General features: G+C 42.2%; 1 protein-coding gene across 1 annotated transcript; it reads right to left on the reverse strand.

The window, feature by feature from the left end:
* Nucleotides 1-119: 119 nt before the first annotated feature.
* trmt1 (tRNA methyltransferase 1) lies at nt 120-17,717 on the reverse strand. The gene is made up of 16 exons (XM_069666177.1): nt 17,567-17,717; nt 15,829-16,212; nt 15,029-15,218; nt 10,794-10,981; nt 10,270-10,385; nt 8,592-8,704; nt 5,682-5,830; nt 5,158-5,241; nt 3,986-4,055; nt 3,603-3,737; nt 3,339-3,424; nt 2,605-2,713; nt 2,381-2,457; nt 1,554-1,673; nt 1,012-1,126; nt 120-396 (listed from the first exon to the last, which is right to left on the reverse strand). Exons 2-16 carry the CDS (start codon nt 16,197-16,199, stop codon nt 322-324), a joined length of 1,998 nt encoding a protein of 665 aa, XP_069522278.1. The 5' UTR covers nt 16,200-16,212; nt 17,567-17,717; the 3' UTR covers nt 120-321.
* Nucleotides 17,718-18,027: the final 310 nt, after the last annotated feature.

Below are 18,027 nucleotides of genomic sequence, written 5' to 3' on the forward strand. Positions count from 1 at the left end.
ATCATCGAGATTTAAGCTTTAAAAAAAGCTACAAATTAATTAATCTCAGGAATGTAAATGCTTTGATGAGACCAAGTAATCTAAAAGAAGAACAAAACATATAAAGTCAGCATGAGGACTTTATTGGACTGCAACAACAGCCAGACACAGAATTAAAAAAACAACCTAAAACTAAAAAATTGACTTTTTCTGCAAATTAACAGCTCTTAGGTTTCTGCTGTACGTTATTCTCACTTTACCCACAATGCACGGCACCATTCAAACTCCAGAAATAAACTTACTTTAAAAAAAACAAAACAACTGAATTAGGAGAGGAAGTAATTATTCCATTTTCTCTTCGTGCGTCTGCTCCAGGTCGTGAGAGTAGCAGCATTTGTCTCCATGCGTGCATGTTCCCTGAGGAAAGACAGAAAGAAACACTACGATGAGTAAGAATACTGAGGGATGGTGACGGAGCCTGATGTTACATGAGCGTCTCAAACAGCCAACAGAAGATTTAACTGTTTCTCTTTCTTTTGAAAGGCTTACAATCGTACAAACTCGTGTTTGGGTCCTTAAAGCAAGACGACTGCTGAATAATTCATTCATCATTAATATAATTTGGTGTCATTAGTTTCTGTGCTAACATAGTCAGGACAGTTTAATCTCCATTCACTTCAGGTGTAAAGCCACAGACAAAACATTCATTAGTCTCTGCTGCAGTTCTGAGAAAACAAATGAGTCAGGTGAGTCTTTTCCAGGAGAAACAAAACCGTTTCTCGGAACTGAAATAAAGATTAGTTTTTTTCCCAGACAAAGCGTCAGAGGCTGCCGTTAATCACCAAAGACTACGGACACGTCTGTAAGAGAGAACCACAGGAAGGAGACATGAGATCTGTCTGTTTGATTGACAGGAAAGGACCCTAAAAAGAAGTCTTACACGTCCTGTTTTTAAGAGGCTCAGTTTATTTCCTCAGTCTAAAGTAAACCTGATTTGACGCGACTGCAGCACAGCTCCGCAGGTGAACTGACCTGTCTGAACCTCTTGCAGGGGAAGTCTTTGAGCTGCGAGGAGTCTGTGATCTGGTTCTTTCTCTTGTTCTGGCACTTCTTCCTCTTGTCCTGCAGGTCGGAAGAGAGGCCGCCGCTGGAGGAGAGAAAGAGGAGAGAGCGAAAGGTGAGAGATGGATGGAGGAGAGGAGGAGGAGGAGGGAGGTTGAAAGGGGATGGGAGGTCAGGAAGGCATAAATACAAGAGAAAGGGAGAAAACTAAAGCAACATGTGAGAGTTTTATTCTCTTTCAGGCATCAGTTCAGAGTGTGTGCAGGTCCCAATAACCCTTTTTTTTGTGTTGCATTGTAAAATACAACCTTTCCTCTCTAATCTGAGCTTATCTGTGAAGCTTTGGTGCATCATTTTTTAGAAGAAATCATCCCTCTCCTGCAAAAAACATTTTGGATCAAAGTTTCACACAAATTTCCAAATCACAGCACACTAAAAAATGATGTCTTAACTCGAAATGTTAGCCTCTCAGTGTGTGTGAGTTTGTGCGAGCATGGAGGTGTGTTACTTACCCAGATTTGGCTCGAGCTTTGGGACCCCAGAAGGCCTGCGGATTCTCCTGGAACCGCGTCAGGTGGCGTTTACGGGACTGAGGGTTGGCGTCCTCCCTCACAGTGAAACAGGCTTCCAGGCTGCACACAGAGACAAAGATGTTCGGTAAGATCACTTTAAAGGAGCAGTTCACCCCTGGAAAAAGCCGCTTTCAGTCAAAGCTGGTGTTCTCTGGAATCGATAGAAGCAATAATATTTGAAATTGGCGCCATAGCTGTGGAGAAAGTTGTACAAACAGCTCGTGGTTTCGCCCATTCTATATTCCTACAACACCCAGCATGCATTGCACCCCTCCCTCTGAAAGGAACGGCCCAGAGAGAGACGCTGGAGTGAATTACTACCGTTTCGCTGCAGGCAACGGCTCAGAGCGGTACAGAATCCTAAATACGACGAGAATATACCGGTGGATCATCTTAAAAGAAAGTGTAGTTTAGCCGCCAGAAGACGCGCTGTACGTAGTCTGGCGGAGGTTTTCCAGGGCCCATTGCAGAAGCGGATAGCGTCCCCATAATAGCATGACAGGACTGAGGTTGAAAATGGGCAAACTGGCCCTTTAAGGTCCCCTCCATCTGCTCTGAAACTCTGAAAAACAAATTATATCCATTTCTAAATATCCACCAGTCTCCCTCCTCAGTGTCGGGGAGCCAGTGGAGGCCCTTCCAGACTTGGCCCCAGACTCAGGGGGTGGTTGTCTTCAAAGGCACCTTTAAGGTCACTTAAAATATGTGAGTTCACTTGTTAAACCCTGGGGTTGAGTCTACTTCTTATACACAGTCCATAGTCTCACCTGGGCTCAGTGGAGAGGATCTTGAAGGCGGGGCTCGTCTCTGACAGCTTCTCTCTCTTCACAGGATTGGCTTTCTCCTGTAGCAGACGACCAATCAAATATAAATACACACATGTAAGTAAAAACAGAAGCATATCTTTATTATCCTCATCTTCTGATTGTGGCAAACAAAACACAGAAGCTGAAAGCAGCTCTAGGATTTCTGTTCCATCAGTAATGTTTACCCAGCATCGCATGATGTCCCAGATGGCTGCAGGAGGAGCGTCCGTCTTGATGGCACTCTTGCAGGCGTGAGAGAGGGAAACCCTGTGACCAGCATGAAGGAGAGCAGACCTGCAGAGAGAGAGGGAGAGAGGAAGAGGGAGGTAGAGTTGATTCAGCGTGCAACTAATGTAGGGTAAGAGTTGAAGTGCATGCTGAAGGGTGTAGAGCAGATCAAAGACAAGACAAGGTTGCTCTGACAACATGATATGTTCTTTTACAAAAAGTGACACCTGGTAAATGTTGACATTATAAAACAGGACTATTAAAAGACTTCTATTATTTGTATCACTTACAAGAATGTGAAACATAGCTGGTGATTCAGAGGTCACATAACCAGGCCTAAATCCAAACAATGGGCTAAATGAGGCTAAAACACGTCATAGACCTTTGAGGGCCTGCACAGTTTGGTGGTAATTATCTGTGGTTTTGCTGCCAACAACTAGACCTTTCATGCAGCAGACAGTCACTTGAACTTTAGGTTAGCTAAGCGCAGATCCTCCTATCATTCATTCAAGTCGATAACTTAGAGTTTAAACTGATTTTCATCTCTCATACTTGTGTCGCTGTTAGCACACAGTCCAAAAACATTTATCTAACTATTAGTGTTTGTGTTTCCCTTTATTACTCAAATGTTCAAATATCCCAAAATGCACTCTGTTCATTTCTGTGTGTGTGTGTGTGTGTGTGTGTTTACCTGAACTGCAGCAGCGGTGGAGTGTTGCAGTGTACCGTGCTGCTCAGACTGTCCACAGTGTAATAAAGAGGAACATCTTCCAACTCCTGAAACAAACAACACATCAAAGGTGATAAAGCGTTAGTCTGCTAGGAAATAAGCTTCTGTGTATTTTTCACACAATGTGAGGCGACCTGATGAAACTAACCGCACCCAGATGACAATACAAAGAGATGAAAACGGCTCCTGTAATGAGAGAGTGTGTATAAAGAGGGGAATGAATACCTCGGTCACCATGCTGAGCATGCCCTCAATACGTTTGGACGTCCCAAATCGGGACGGGTTTCCCGACACGGCAGACAAAACCTTCTGGACGAACGCCAAGTCGTGGATAGGCTCCGCCCACATGGGACCACCCATCTACAGGGAGGACAGACACAGGCTTCAGCCGGTGTAGTGTATGTGTTTGCATAGTAACAATCTTTGGTAAAAATATGAAATTAGGTGTAAAGGCTGAGAAGCTGCAAAGAGCAAAATAAAACCATGCAAATCAATAAAAGCTAAAATTAGCAAGTTGTGTTTGTAAAACGACGTAAAAAAAAAAAGATACGAACAAGTTACAGGTTACTTTGTGCGTGTGTGTGTGTGTGTGTGTAAACGCGTCTCACCTGATGTCTCTGTCCACAGTGCTCACACTCCGGTCCCACTGGGGGTCCAACGGCAGGAGAATACTTCATACTGAAATCAGAGCAGGCTCATATTTACTACACACAGACATAAGAGACGCAACCTCAACTGTCACAACTTTATTAACAAGACAAAGAGTCTGCAGTCACATCAGTGATTCTGTGACATCATACTTGGGCACAGCTTTGAGCTAAATGCTAAAATCAGCATGCTAATATGCCCATAATGACAATGCTAACAATCTCACGCTGACCATCTTGCTTTAGCATGTTCATGTAAGAGCTGCAAAGCTCGGTCAAACAACTTTTTTGATAATCGATCAGTTGTCAAGCAAACATTTGCTACTTCCAGCTTTATAAATTTATAAATGTGCTGCTTTCTTTTGGTTTTTGACTGTTGGATGGACAAAAGAAGCAATATGAAGATGTCATATTGAAATCTGGTCATTTTTTTCATTTTCTGGACATTTCAAAGACATCAAGTGATTAATCAATAATTGTAATTGCAGCCTTAGTTTATGTTAACGTTTGCAGCAAACACAGGAGCTGCATCCTTCGAAGGGCGTATTTGAACGCGTCACAGCAGCGCGTCGAAGGCTGTTCCATTTCGAAGGCTCCTTCAGATGCGACCGACAAATGCGTCCTCCTTTTCCCGGGCCATGAAGGATCCATCGTGTGCATCCTTTGCGGTCAAGCGTATATTAATTGCGCTGCAATTCCAACAAGATGGTGGACTCTTAAACAGCAGAGGAATACACTTAATACGCTCAGTCGAATAGCTGCGATACAAATGTTAAAAAGGGGGCTTGAATCAAATATCTTTAAATAATATGTTAAGTTAGGTGACGTTGCTTTTATTAGCTAGCGACGCAAACAGGAAATCCTCCGTAGATCAGACCGTCTCATTTTAGTTTAACCTTAGCGCCTAGACAGGCTACGAATGACTCATCCCCCGTAGACCACGTCCTTCAAAGGATGCAGCCCCTGAATTGAGACACGGCTGAAGTCTCAAACCATCTGCCGAAAAGGTCTCAGTTTAAGCAGAGTCTACTACAGGTGTGTTAGCTTAGCTTTTTGACACCGTTTCATTTTACATTTATATTTTGAATTAAAGTAGCAGAGAGATCCAGTTTGAAAAGAAGAGACTGTCTTACTGTTTTCCATTCACTGTTCTCCTCCCCATCCTCTGCAAGTGAAAAGAGCCACAGCCGACACAGTTGTAGACCAGAGCCTGTTTACTGCAACACAAGACAAAAAGCACGTTAAAAAATATAAAACATACTGTTAGATTTAAATATGTTACTTGTGTGTTTAAGCGTGAGCAGTTTTTGTCAGGATCCACTTCTTCCATGTGTGTATGAAAACATGTGTAACAGTACATTAGCACACATCTGCAGAGCTTTTTACATGGATACAGACACGTTAACAAAAGTGCAGCCATATCTGCTTTCTGCACAAAATCCACCTAAATTATCAATTAACTTTTCATACATTTCCTACTGGTCTGTTTCCGTTATCTCTCGACTGCCTGCTGCATTTGTTTTTAGCATTTGTTGCTGCAGTGACCCAGTTTCACTTCATTCAACTTTCATTGTATATCAGCCTTTGAAGACAGTATAGTATTGTGTGTGTGTGTGTGTATGTGTGTGTTATGTGTGTAAGGTGTGTGTGTGCGTACCTGGCTGAGTTTTTCACTTTGGCCTGTCCTGTGAAGACTCGCACAAAGACCCTGATATAGAAGTCGACGCTGACGGACAGCAGGGGCTGGATGTATCGCTGGTAAACCGCCGCCCGCTGGTCCAGACTGTGCAGGATGATACGGAGCGCCTGCAGGGTAAAAAAAATTATCTTTTTTTATGATGTCTTAAGAAAGTCAGATTTTCTTCCATTTGCTTGGCTAAATTTAATGTAAACTAAAACATTAACACATGTGGGAAACATTATTATCCACCCTTTCATTTTCTTCCTCTTATGCGGGGTCGGGTCGCGGTGGCAGCAGGCTAAGCAAGTTAGCCCAGACATCCCGCTCCTCTGCAACATTTTCCAGCTCCTCCTGTGGGATCCCGAGGCATTCCCAGGCCAGACGGGATATATAATCCCTCCAGCGAGCTCTGGGTCTACCCCGGGGTCTCCTCACAGTTGGACTTGGCTGGAAAACCTCCAAAGGAAGGCGTCCAGGAGGCATCCTAACCAGATGCCCGACCCACCTCAACTGTCGATGCAAGGGAGTGGCGGCTCTACTCCGAGCTCCCCCCGGATGTCTGAGCTCCTTACCCTTACTTATCTGTAAGGCTGAGCCCAGACACCCTACTTTCGGCTGCTTGTATATGCGACCTCATTCTTTCGGTCACTACCCAGAGATCATGACCACAGGTGAGCGTTGGAACGTAGATCGACTTGTAAATCGAAAGCTTTGCTTTCAAGAAACATGATTAAATTCTGCTCAATACTCTGCCGGCACAGCTCTCATCTTTGAAGTTCCTCCTTTTCTAAAGCTCAACTCGCGTGTAATTAATGAATTATTCAGACAAAAGCATGCTGATTATTCCTGTCAGCAAAAGCCTGTAAAAAGCAGTGAGATGGATTTTTTTTTAAACATATACAGTTTGCTCCCCCAGCCATAAAAAAATATATATATATTTATATACACACACAAAAACACATGGATGCCTAGATTAAAGTCTCTGTACTAAACAGTTTAGATCTTTACAGTCTGCAAGATGTTTTTTGTTTGGTAGATTAGTTCTGTTCTGTTCTTGATCTAAAGTTTGGGAGAATTGAACAAATTTAACGTCCATAGGCCAGAAAACCTGAATTATTCATCAAAGGCATGATGCACAGCTCCGTAAAAAATTAAGAGACCACTTCAAATGTTCCTTAAATCAGCATCTCTCTCTACATGTCATGGTCTGCCCAGTCCAGACCTGAACCCCATTGCAAACCTCCTGAATGTGATCAAGAGGAAGCTGGATGGTCACAAGCCATCAGACAAAGAGCGGCCTAACGTGGCCCAACAGCACTGTGACAGACAGGTGGAGAGCGTGCAGGGACGCATGAACGCTCTCATTAAAAACCAGGTTATTCCACCAAACACTGATCTGTGAAATAAAACATTAGTATTCTGTTGTTTAAACATGAACTTGTTTTCTTTGCTTTATTCCAGCTCTGAAAAACGTCTTCTTTTATCTTAACCAGTCGTCATTTTCTGCAAATAAAGACCTAAAGAGAATATTCTTTTTACACAAACACAAAACTATAAATCGTCGAACAAGAGAAAATCATGTTTTGGCAGTTGTCTCTTAGTCTTTACCAAAGCTGTACATGGGCGGCTAAGGATCAGAGGTACAGTGGGTCAACCAGTTGGAAGGTTCGATTCCCAGCGTCTCCTATCTACATGTCAAAGTATCCTTGGGCAAGATACTGAATCCCAAGTTGCTCCCAAAGGCCATCAGAGTATGAATGTGTTAGAAAGGGTGAATGCTGACATGTCGTCTTAAAGGAGCAGTTCGCCCACTCTCAGTCAAAGCTGGTGTTCTCAGTAATCCATAGAAGCAATTATATTTGAAATTGGCGCCATAGCTGTGGAGAAAGTTGTACAAACAGCTCGTGGTTTCGCCCATTCTACATTCCTGCAATACCCAGCGTGCATTGCGCCCCTCCCTCTGAAAGGAACGGCCCAGCGAGGGCGTGGTTACATAGGGAAGTTATAGGTCTGCGCGAAAGGTATATTGTTTGTTCTTTCGACCAGAACAGTTGGTAAATCAATGTTCTACTAAATATATCTACAAACAAAACAAAAACAGAGCATCATGGTGTCCACCTGCGTTGTACCGGAGTGTAAGGAGAGCAAGAGGAAAAGAGACGCTGGAGTGTAACACGACTGTTTTCTCTGAGGCGGGCGTCCTAGATTGAGGAAGTGTAGTTTAGCGAGCTTCCTGGCCTTCGCCAGATGACGCGTTTTACGTTGTTTAGCGGAGGTTTTCCAGGGCCCATTGGAGAAGCGGATAGCGTCCTCCAAAGGCACAGAGCGAAACTGCATTTTTTTCCTACCATAATGGCATTAGCTCACTGTAATAGCATGATAGAGCTGAGGTTAAAAATCAGCGAACTGGCCCTTTAAGCATTTTGACTAGAAAGGACAATCATTGAGTCTTATTTATTAAAAGGACATGTTAGACATATATTTCTAACAAAGAGTCTGCCGCACCCAGAACTCTGTGATAAAACATACTTGCTGTTACTTCCAGTAACACAGGTGTTGCCAAATCAACCAGGGCTAAAGTGAAGGATTACACCGTTGAAGAAGCAGGAGAAGATTTTATTCCTCATCTTTTAAGCTTGTAAAAAAACTCTCCCTGGTGAGAGTAAAAATATAAAATGCACACATACAAACACAGTTCACCGACTTCAAGCCTCAGGCCAGAATCGCTGACATTTCCTGTGTTTCTGTCACACCCACACACGTACTATACATGCACTCATTCACCGAGGATCAAGCATGAAGAATACAAACGTGCTGACATGTCCGTGCATGTGCTCTATGTGTACTTTGTGCGCGTGTGTGTGTGTGTGTGTTCTGTGCACTCACCATCTCATGACAGTATTTGGCTTTGATGGAGACTGAGCCGTATTTGCTGTAGCAGGTCTCTCCGCTGTTTCCTGCCATCACGGCCATGTCTGTGCACGTTAAACACAACAGACCTGCGGCGGAGAGAAAGAGAGCACAGATGAGAAAGCGCAGGAGAAATATTAGTATAGATTTAAAACATGATTAACATAGCATTAAAAATGTCCTCTAATTTACCGTTCCTGTTGCACAACGTGGGTGGAGATTTTTAAATCACGGTAGTTAAAATAGTGCATCATTTAAAGTAGAAGGTAATCTGAAGACTCGCATGATATAAAACAAAAAAGTAATAACTGACCTACTTCTGGTCTAGCTGTGTTAACTGATTTTAAAAAATACATTGAGAAAATAAGCAAACTAGAATGTAACTAAGTGAATTTCCATCACTAAGCAAAATCAGTTAATCACATTTTAAAAATATAATCTTTAAGTGATTGATGAGCAATCAGCAAAGTAATATATTTTGAAAATGTCACATAATTGTGGCCATATTTATTGACCTGATTGTCTGTGTCTACTAACGGTGTTTTTGCGCCTGTTTTCGAAACAAAACCAGCCCAGTTTAGCGTTTTCAGCCCTCAGAGTCCTAAGCACAAAAACTGCCTCGTCAGCTGCTTATTGTCACTACGCTTATAGCGCTCTTAGCTGAACACCGCAGCGCTCGTCAATGTCACTTCTCCCGACCAATCAAAATCAAGAAGGGGCGGGACGTCTGATATCAACGTGTCAACAACACTGGCGGAAGCTTATAATGCTTTCGTTTTTTCGAGGGTGCGATTTACAGGTGTAGAGCTGCTGCTAACGCCAGGACACGGTCGATTTTATGTTTTCTTGAATAGCAGCTAATATTAAACATACAGACCAATTTAAAACAGACTTAACGGTCACTTCAAAGGGAAGCGGAAGTGCCGGCAGACAACTTTCGTAACCTAGCAACAGTAAGCGCCGGTGAGAAACGCTCTGAAATTGAGGTCGTGGCCTCTGCCAGCGCAAAAAGCGCCAGTAATCCGAAAAGCAGAGGTAATGCAAGTAAAAAAAATTTAATTCATCAACTTCACAAAGAAGTAAAAGGATGAACAAGATTATTTCTGGTTGGGTATCTAAAAATTACTATTCCCTATTAACTACCAAGTTATTCAAACACCCCCAGACTGGCAATCTGGCAACTCTAGCAAATGCTAGATTGATGACGAGCAGCAACATGGGATTAAAAATGTAGATTGAAAAATTGCCCACCAGAAGTTGTAACAGCCCATCTGATTAAAGCTTACATTGTCCAAAAATTGTCAATAGGCTTTCTATACTGTAAAGCAGTCCCAGTGGAACAAAGAGTCATCCCATCCCCCCACCTATTCAAGTGGATTTATTCATGTTATGTTAGAGGTCAAAGAGGCAATAAACAAATTAAATCAAAACATAAAAAGTGGATTTGAGTGAAAAATGCATTTGAAATGTATAATAGAGAAGTGAAAGGAAAAAACATGGAGAAGCATAGTTCAGGGAGAAAAAATCTCAAGGCTGATGCTGCAAAATGTTTTAGGTAACACATAAAATTGACAAAGACACATTTAGTTTGCAGTTCAAGTCTATTTAAATTGATAACCTGATGATTTGATGATTGACAGATTGAACTACCCACCTCCCTCACTGACGGCCTGCACTGCTGCATCCAAGAAGGCGGAGGGGCTACCGTAGGGATCCAGATCGATGACGTCATAGCGCTCCTTCTTCCCTCGCATCTCGTACATAAGCATACTACAGAAAAATAAAGATTAAAAAATTATCTTCATCTATGAACAAAGAAAGACATGAAAGAGGTGCGAAAACAATTACAAAAATGGAGCAGAGAGGGGTGGAGAAAAGAGAGGAGTCAGGGCCAGTTGAAAAGAAAAGAAGAAAGAGGATAGAGGAAGAGAAGCGTGAAGACAAGAAAAGCAAGGAGAAAAGAGGAGAGTAGCTGAAAGAAAAGGGCCAAAAGAGTTCAGGGATGGACGAGATGAGAACACAAGCAAAGAGGTAAATAGAACAAGAGGTGAAAGGTGAACACTGGAGAGGAATGAAGATGAGAGAAGAAAGAGGAGAAGAGCAGATCAGTGAGGCAGATAGAATAACGGGGCAGAGGCACACCAGCAGCAAACCTCCCTGAACATGCTTCAATGGTACCTGGCGTCCTTGCAGCTGGCCTGCAGCAGGTGGTTGACTTCGTTGTGCTGGGCGTTCCTGGCGATCAGCGCTGCAGCCTTGGTGGAGAAGTCGTTGGCGGTGACGTTCTGCAGGCCGGGGACTTCCAGAGCGAAACGCACCGAGCGCAAACCGGACGCCGCCAGACCCTCCAGGACTCGAAGACCACGCTGAAGCAGGAAGTGGACGTTTAAGGTGCATTAGCTGACTTTGAGAACAAGATGTAAACACAACACTGACACATTCACTCCTTATTCAATTAGCAACATGGCAAACTTTACTGCTTCATACATCCAGCGGACATGGCGCTTTGTTAGCATGTATTTGCTTTTGGGTCTGTGTCCTGCTGATGAAGGCAAGTCCAATATTCAAACTCTGCTTTGGTCGCCACTAATGTCTATGAACAGATATCTGCATAGGAATACCAAATCTGTAGGTGCCAGACAAGATTTATAGTAGTGTTCAAAAATCAGGTTCGGGTGGGCACTGATTTGTGTCAGTTCGTGCTCCAGCTATCGTCTGCTTTCCATCAATCTTGGATCCAGTCGGCTACAGTCTGAGACGATATAGCTTCTGGGGACTTTGGAGAAAGTGCCGGCCGGGAAGCGATAAACGACTTCCCGTCAAGACTTCCTTTTCCACGTGCTGCAGTGTTACAGGAAGAGAAACCGTGTTCTTGTGATTGACTTGTTATTAACGGGTCTTAGATTTGCCGAAATTTCAACATCATGATGCAGATTTGTAAATTTTTGTAAGCTCGTTTGCTGAACTGAGGTCGGGATCTGATGCATTCAAGGAAATCGGGAAATCTGAATGCTGAATGGCTTTTGTGAATTCATTTAGAACAGATTGTTAGCTGTTCGCATGCAGATGTCTGTTTATAGAGATTAATAAGAAGCTAAATCGTCGTCAGATGATGCTGATGGGAGCCGGGATGTCGTTACGGCGGATTACGTTCCGCCTGCTTTTGCTCTCCACACGGACTGTTTTTCTTGCATATACTGCAGCCTGCTGATACGTGATTAGTCAATATTACTCGGACTACAAGCGAAGTTCAAACAGAACACTTGCCTTCCCGGAAATCCAAATCCCTGCCTACAGATTCTACATTTCTATGTAGAATCTGTAAATAGAGATTGGCTTTCTATTGACCAGATTTCTTCATTAAAGTGTGGATAAAAAGCTGGTCATAGATGTGGTCTCTCAACTCCAATTCCATTCTTGTGTCTCAAGTTGCTAGTGTGACAGCACACAGTGACCACAAGGAAATGGAAGTCTTGGCAGAAGATTGATCATCACTTATCTAAAAAACAAAACAGAAGCCCAAAAAATCTTAAGCAATGCTCAAATGTTAGATTGTCTTTGGATAATAGTTGAGGGCTCTGGGAATTGGTCTTCTCCAAATCATGTGAGAAAATCTGGCCTGTTTACCCACCTAATGCTCCACAATGTTCACCTGCAAGTCACTAACTTTGTTTGGAAGTGAAGTAGCAATGCACAGAGGATCTTTGGAGCCTTTTTATAAAAAAAATCCTCTGCCTTTCTTAATTTTTGCTAACGCTATAATCAATCAATCAACCCATCAAGACCAAGCACTCTATCCAGGCTGTGGACTGATGCCCCTGTGGTTTCAAGAGCGGTATCAACAACAGGTAAATCCTTAATGTACTCTTATCCTTGATCTAACCAGAAATGTCCCATCAAGAAAAAATATCTCAGCAAAAGAAAAACCATTTAAAAAGGTGAAGACAGGATCATATAACAGCACAACTAAAACAAAACGAAAGGGAATAAAACACACAGGTATCAGAGCTTCAAAGACTTCAAAAGAGCGATCCTACTGTCCTGTAAAAACTGATTTTAAAATATCTTTGAGCAGGTCAACAGAGGGTCAGGATTTCAAGAGAGTAAGTGCGCCCCGCAGCTCATTCCACGCTTGTTTGCGTGTTACAGATTTCCCCAGCTGTGTTCGGATGGCTGGGGTCATGAGGAGTATTTTCTCTGATGATCTACAGTTACAGCTACTGGATCCTGTAATGGATGTGTTACAGCTACATGGGAACAATGCTGATAAGAGCGGACACAGTCAAAAAAAATGGTCAAGCTGTGCACAATAAAACAAAAACAAGGAATGAAAGTAGCTAAAACGCTGCGTAGAACTGCAGAGTTCTCCTTTCACGTTCATCTTTTGATCCATGATGTAATTACACAATCATTACTTCATTTCTCTTCAAACAAACAGTCTTCTTATTTATATCTCTACAGACTCGCATGGACAATGATGTGTGTCTCTCACATAACTCGCTCTGTCTTGGTAGCTTTCTTTTAAAGTGAGCAACAAAGTCACTTTAAACTAGATTATTTATAAGTATGGAGGATTGAAAAAATAGGATAAAGCAATATTTGACAACTGAATGCATGTGCTGTGACTGAACACTGCTTACTCACCTTTTTATGTGAGAACAAATTATATTGCTTCTTCTGTATATATTCCAGTAATCTCACACCAAACAGATTTTAGTTCGGGAAGTGTTCTGGTTTCTGTTTGTATTACGCCTGTAGTCTGAGTAGTATTGACCAATCACGTATCAGCAGGCTGTGGTGTATGTAGGAGAAACAGTCCGTGTGGAGAGCAAAAGCAGGCGGAATGTAATCGGCTGTAACGACATCCCGGCTCCCATCACCTGACAACGATTTAGCTTCTTATCAATCTCTATAAACAGACATCTGCATGCTAACAGCTAACAATCTGTTCTAGAGCTAAAATTCAACTTGAGACAAATCTGCTTCACGCTGTGTCACGAAAGATATTCGGACTTCCTAGAATGCATCGGAAACAGTCCATCTGACCTCTGTTCAACAACATTTTAAAGTAGTTTTCTTCTCCTCTTGAGGACAGACCTGCTTCATGTTGACTTGTTCCTAATCTGCATCATGATGTTGTTATTTCAGCAAACTGAAGAGCCGTTAATTAAAGTCAGTCACAAGAAAATCTGTTTCTGTTTGGGCTTCATCCCGCTGAAGTAAGCCAGAGTGCCGCCTCTGTGTAACTTACTGTTTACAGTGAGACTGAGACTCAGCACAGACAGATGAACGGGCGCTCCTCCGGGGGGATGGAACGAACCAAGAGATGACAGCGTTTATTTTGCAGACATATCTGGAGGTTTGATCTGAACACATGGTCACCTCTCAAGCTGCTGACTGGACTGTAAACAATGCAGCACACGGAGAAGGTCTGGAAGTCCTTATTGCTAAACGCTGGCTAAACCGGAATGCCCGACATGTTCACCGTTGCTCCCAGAGGCTTTAACGTAGTCAGACTATAGCCAAGGGGTTCTGAGATTGATATTCCAGTAAATAATTCATTCTTACTTCTAATCAACGGCAGGTTTCTTTAACTAGAATTGTCTTAAATTACAAATCTGATCATTCATTTATGCCGAACACAGGCTGAACATCTTTTCCTCCGCTGTCAGTAAACTCAGCCCTCAGCTGTCATCTAATGAGATTATTTTAACACATTTAAATTCCTCCAAAGTTTCAAAACCTGATCTACTTCTCTCTCTACCACTTCAGGCCACCAGAGTGTGAAATTACCTGGTGCAACATTTACATAAGTCATTTGATGGAGGCCCTCGTACAAACTGCTTCACGCTGGTATCAGTGAGAGTATTTTTAGAATGGGAAACCCCAGTGGGACCCCATCCACTAACCCCGGCAGTGTTCGTACTTTACTCTGCAGCAGCAACAAAATCAAACCAGCAGACTCAGAACATTTCATTTCTCAACATTTAACATCTTCTTTTTCTTCCGCCTCACTTACCTATCTTTAATTTTTAGTTTAATGTTTAACAAGAGCCCCATTAGCGACTAAATCAGGAGTATCTTTTCTTCCTGTCTGACTTCTTACCGTCTGCTTAGTCAGCTATATAGAGAACAATTGTGCCAGTAATTTGTTGTCGTAACAGTTATACATTATTCCATGCCTTACTCATTGTAAAACTGAATTTCTGATGTTTTTGTGATAGTTATTACACAAGAGAGAAACTTTACTTACATCAGCTTTGAAGAAAAATAAAACATAAAACAAAATATCTTTTTAACTGTATAAGCTGCTTATATATTTCTAAATAGCTTCGGTCATGGTTATAAATTCACCAACATAATTGTGGCAACACAATCAGCTACTTTTGCGATTACAGTGTAAAGTCAGTTACCTCACATTTCTCCCCCACTATGGCCGTCACAGCTGGCTCCTCTGCCCCGTTTTTTTTCTCCGCCTGTACGTCGGACTCATTTGTCTCCTCCGACAGAGAGACCACCACCCTCTCCTTCTCTCCAGGCACCACCACCTTCACCCCACGCTGAGCCAGCACATCTCTGGCAAACTCTGTGATCACAGCACATCTGGGAAGGGAAAATGATTGCATGTATATAAGCAGGTACTGTAACCCATATATCATAACAGAGCTATTTATCTTATCGCATTCTGACCAATCTAGTTCCACATTTATAAATATGATCGTGCAGGTTATTTTGTGCGATGTAGACTTGTCTCTTCTTTAATCTACAGACATGACTTGCACACTGCGCCTAAGTGATGGAGTGACTGTGAGATACACTGCTCTGATCATGCAATTCAAATCAGGAAGAACCGAGCCAGCAAAGAAAAATACAGAATCTTAGATAGGTCTTTTGACACTGAGTGAAAACGTCTCCTCCTGCTGACAGTAAAATTGTCTTCCTGCAGAGTCAGTTAGGTATTCAGTCCTTTACTTTTGATTTCAGAAGAATATCTCTAAAACCACCAAACATATTTTGATAACGATTTACAGTGCGCAATGAAGACTAATAGGTTTTTGGTGAAGAGGGAGCCATCATATGTCTATTGAACTTAATATCCCTGTAATGCTCAGTCATGTCACATTTCTCAAGTGGAGTAAAATACACATGAACCCAACATTGTCCTATTTAACGAGAGCAAAGAGGCAACAAATCAGCCGGTGTTCATGCTTACGTCAAATCTCTGTTAAACTCCTGGACTGGGTTATAAAACACCTCATTAGCGCTGGGAAACAAGATGGCCGCCTTGCCCTCCTTGACCACTGTCTCCCCAGGTAACAGCCCTTCAGGGAGCTTCTTCTCCTTGTCAGCTGCTGCGTCAGTTGGTGCCAGGCTTGTTCCAATTTTTGAAGACTCAGAAGGCGCAAGAAGAGGTTTCTCTGCATCCTGAGCAGCTTTTATGGGCTCCATGGATCTCAGTCCCCTGCTGGCAGCAGGAGCGCTGCTTAAGCTGCACTGAAACGTCTGTACGGCGGAATTAGTGCAGCAAGGATGCAGATGATGTGAGATGATGAGGGGGAACAGCCGAGCTGTTCGCACCAGCATAAAGGGACACCGTCTGCAAAAAAGAAAATGATTAAGTCTGAATGCTTCAGAGAAAGAAACTTACATTTCTTCAGTAGTGGCAGATTAAAGATATAATCTCCAAGATTTCAGTTTCGTTCTCTTTGGTGGCACCTAATGGCGATAAACAGTAATTGTGGGAGCACACTTCTGCGAATGTCGCCACAGACTTAATACTGCATATACAGCGGGCCATAGGCTCAATCACCTCATTTGGCGATAGATAGTGACTTAACATTAATTTAATTGAAAATCTTCAAGATTATAACTTTAAATACAGAATGTTTTTGTTTGTGATTATTTGCTCATCATAGAATTTTAACCAAGACGTGTTAAGCTTGAAATATTATTGTTGAAAATCAATACATCTGTAATTGTTTGTTGATAAACAATGCATCACTGAAATCCTCTCTAATCCTCTAGTTTAAATAAGATGGCATTTTTGAATGTGTCTGATGTAAGCCTGCATCATAACCCATAATATCCGTTTCTGATACAGCATATGGACCCACCTCTGGACGACAGAGGTAAGCCTACATAATGTGGAATAAATTAGCTACAGTAGATAAGGCTTATGGGCGCAAATGGGGTTAATGCTGCATTAGCTTACTTAACGCTTTGTATTCTGAGTGGCCTTGTCAGCTAAAAAGAAGGGTCTTCTTGGACTTCAAATAGCCCAATGATTGTTAATAATATATATTGTTCCTTCATTATATTTTTGAATCAAGCAACTAACTTTTTTTTTTTTTTTAAATAAATACCCGAAAAAAATAATAGGGGTCATCTTTACGTTACTAGATATTCAATCCATAATGATAACTCAGAGAGAAGCAGTAAATTCAAACTTACATTTGTGTTACTTAATTTCCCCTCTGTTGCCTTTAATGTCATTTAAACTTTACCTCTACTTTCAATGCTTTTAGCTTCGTGTCTACCAGCACAACAGCTAATCTAAGCTTACATTTTAATGCAAATAATACTATGATAGGGCTCCATCGTGATAACACAATCAAACAATCAGATCTCAAATAACGTCTTCAAATTGCTTATTTTAGCTACCAACTGGACAATAAAAAATTTCATACAAAAGAATGTATTTGTTGAATGTCTTTGACTTACCAGTAGCTTTACCTTGAGCACATTTAGCTTCTTTTCTTTCAATATAACAACAGCTAGTTTATGTGTGAACACAGCTGACATTACAGTAGAGGGAAATATTACTTTGGATAAACAGACATGAAAGCAGCTAGTAAACGAAACATAAAAAATATGCTTATTGGTATTTCTAAGGCAACAGCAAAGTTATAAGCAGCTTTGCTAGCTAAGCTCCGCACTTTAAACACATTTACCTGTGACAACACCTGTAGGCGGATTCAGATTTCCTTATATGTCGGAGGTTTTATTGTACCGGCGATAGTGGTAGCAGTGTGATACAGCCTCCTCACTTCTACAGTCAGTGTGGGTTCTGTTTCCAGTTTATTCTCACGTTAGCGCATGGAAGCCGCCATGTTTGGAGCGTCTCTACGGAAGCCTATGCGGCCAAACGCAAAGAAGCGAAGCGCAGAGTGTCTGCTCCCCTCCGCCCCTCCGGCAGAGTCGTGTACTGTCAGGGAAACGGTGTAATGTAAGGACAAGAGGGAGAGGGTCGATCAGTCAGCCGCTGCACACGCTGCTGGCCTACTTTTCCCCGCAGTGAACATGTGAGGAGACTGGAAAACACATCAGTGTGCTTTCATGAATAATCTAATTTAATCTCACCGTGCCCGAAGTTGGTGATGCATTCTGATGAAAAGGCTAAACATAGCGTATG

The sequence above is a fragment of the Semicossyphus pulcher genome, unplaced genomic scaffold (genome assembly GCF_022749685.1).
Source record: "Semicossyphus pulcher isolate SPU_LCO1_2020_fin unplaced genomic scaffold, fSemPul1.0.p SCAF_17, whole genome shotgun sequence".
Classification (NCBI taxonomy): Eukaryota; Metazoa; Chordata; class Actinopteri; order Labriformes; family Labridae; genus Semicossyphus; species Semicossyphus pulcher.

What these genes read in the sequence shown, in the direction of transcription:
- trmt1 (XM_069666177.1), bottom strand. Translation starts at nt 16,199, where the DNA reads ATGCTGGTGCGAACAGCTCGGCTGTTCCCCCTCATCATCTCACATCAT. An exon ending in GAGTTTAACAGAGATTTGAC is followed by an intron (nt 15,219 to 15,828) that starts GTAAGCATGAAC and finishes TTCCCTTCCCAG; the next exon opens with ATGTGCTGTGATCACAGAGT. An exon ending in AGAACAGTGAATGGAAAACA is followed by an intron (nt 4,056 to 5,157) that starts GTAAGACAGTCT and finishes CTCTGATTTCAG; the next exon opens with TATGAAGTATTCTCCTGCCG.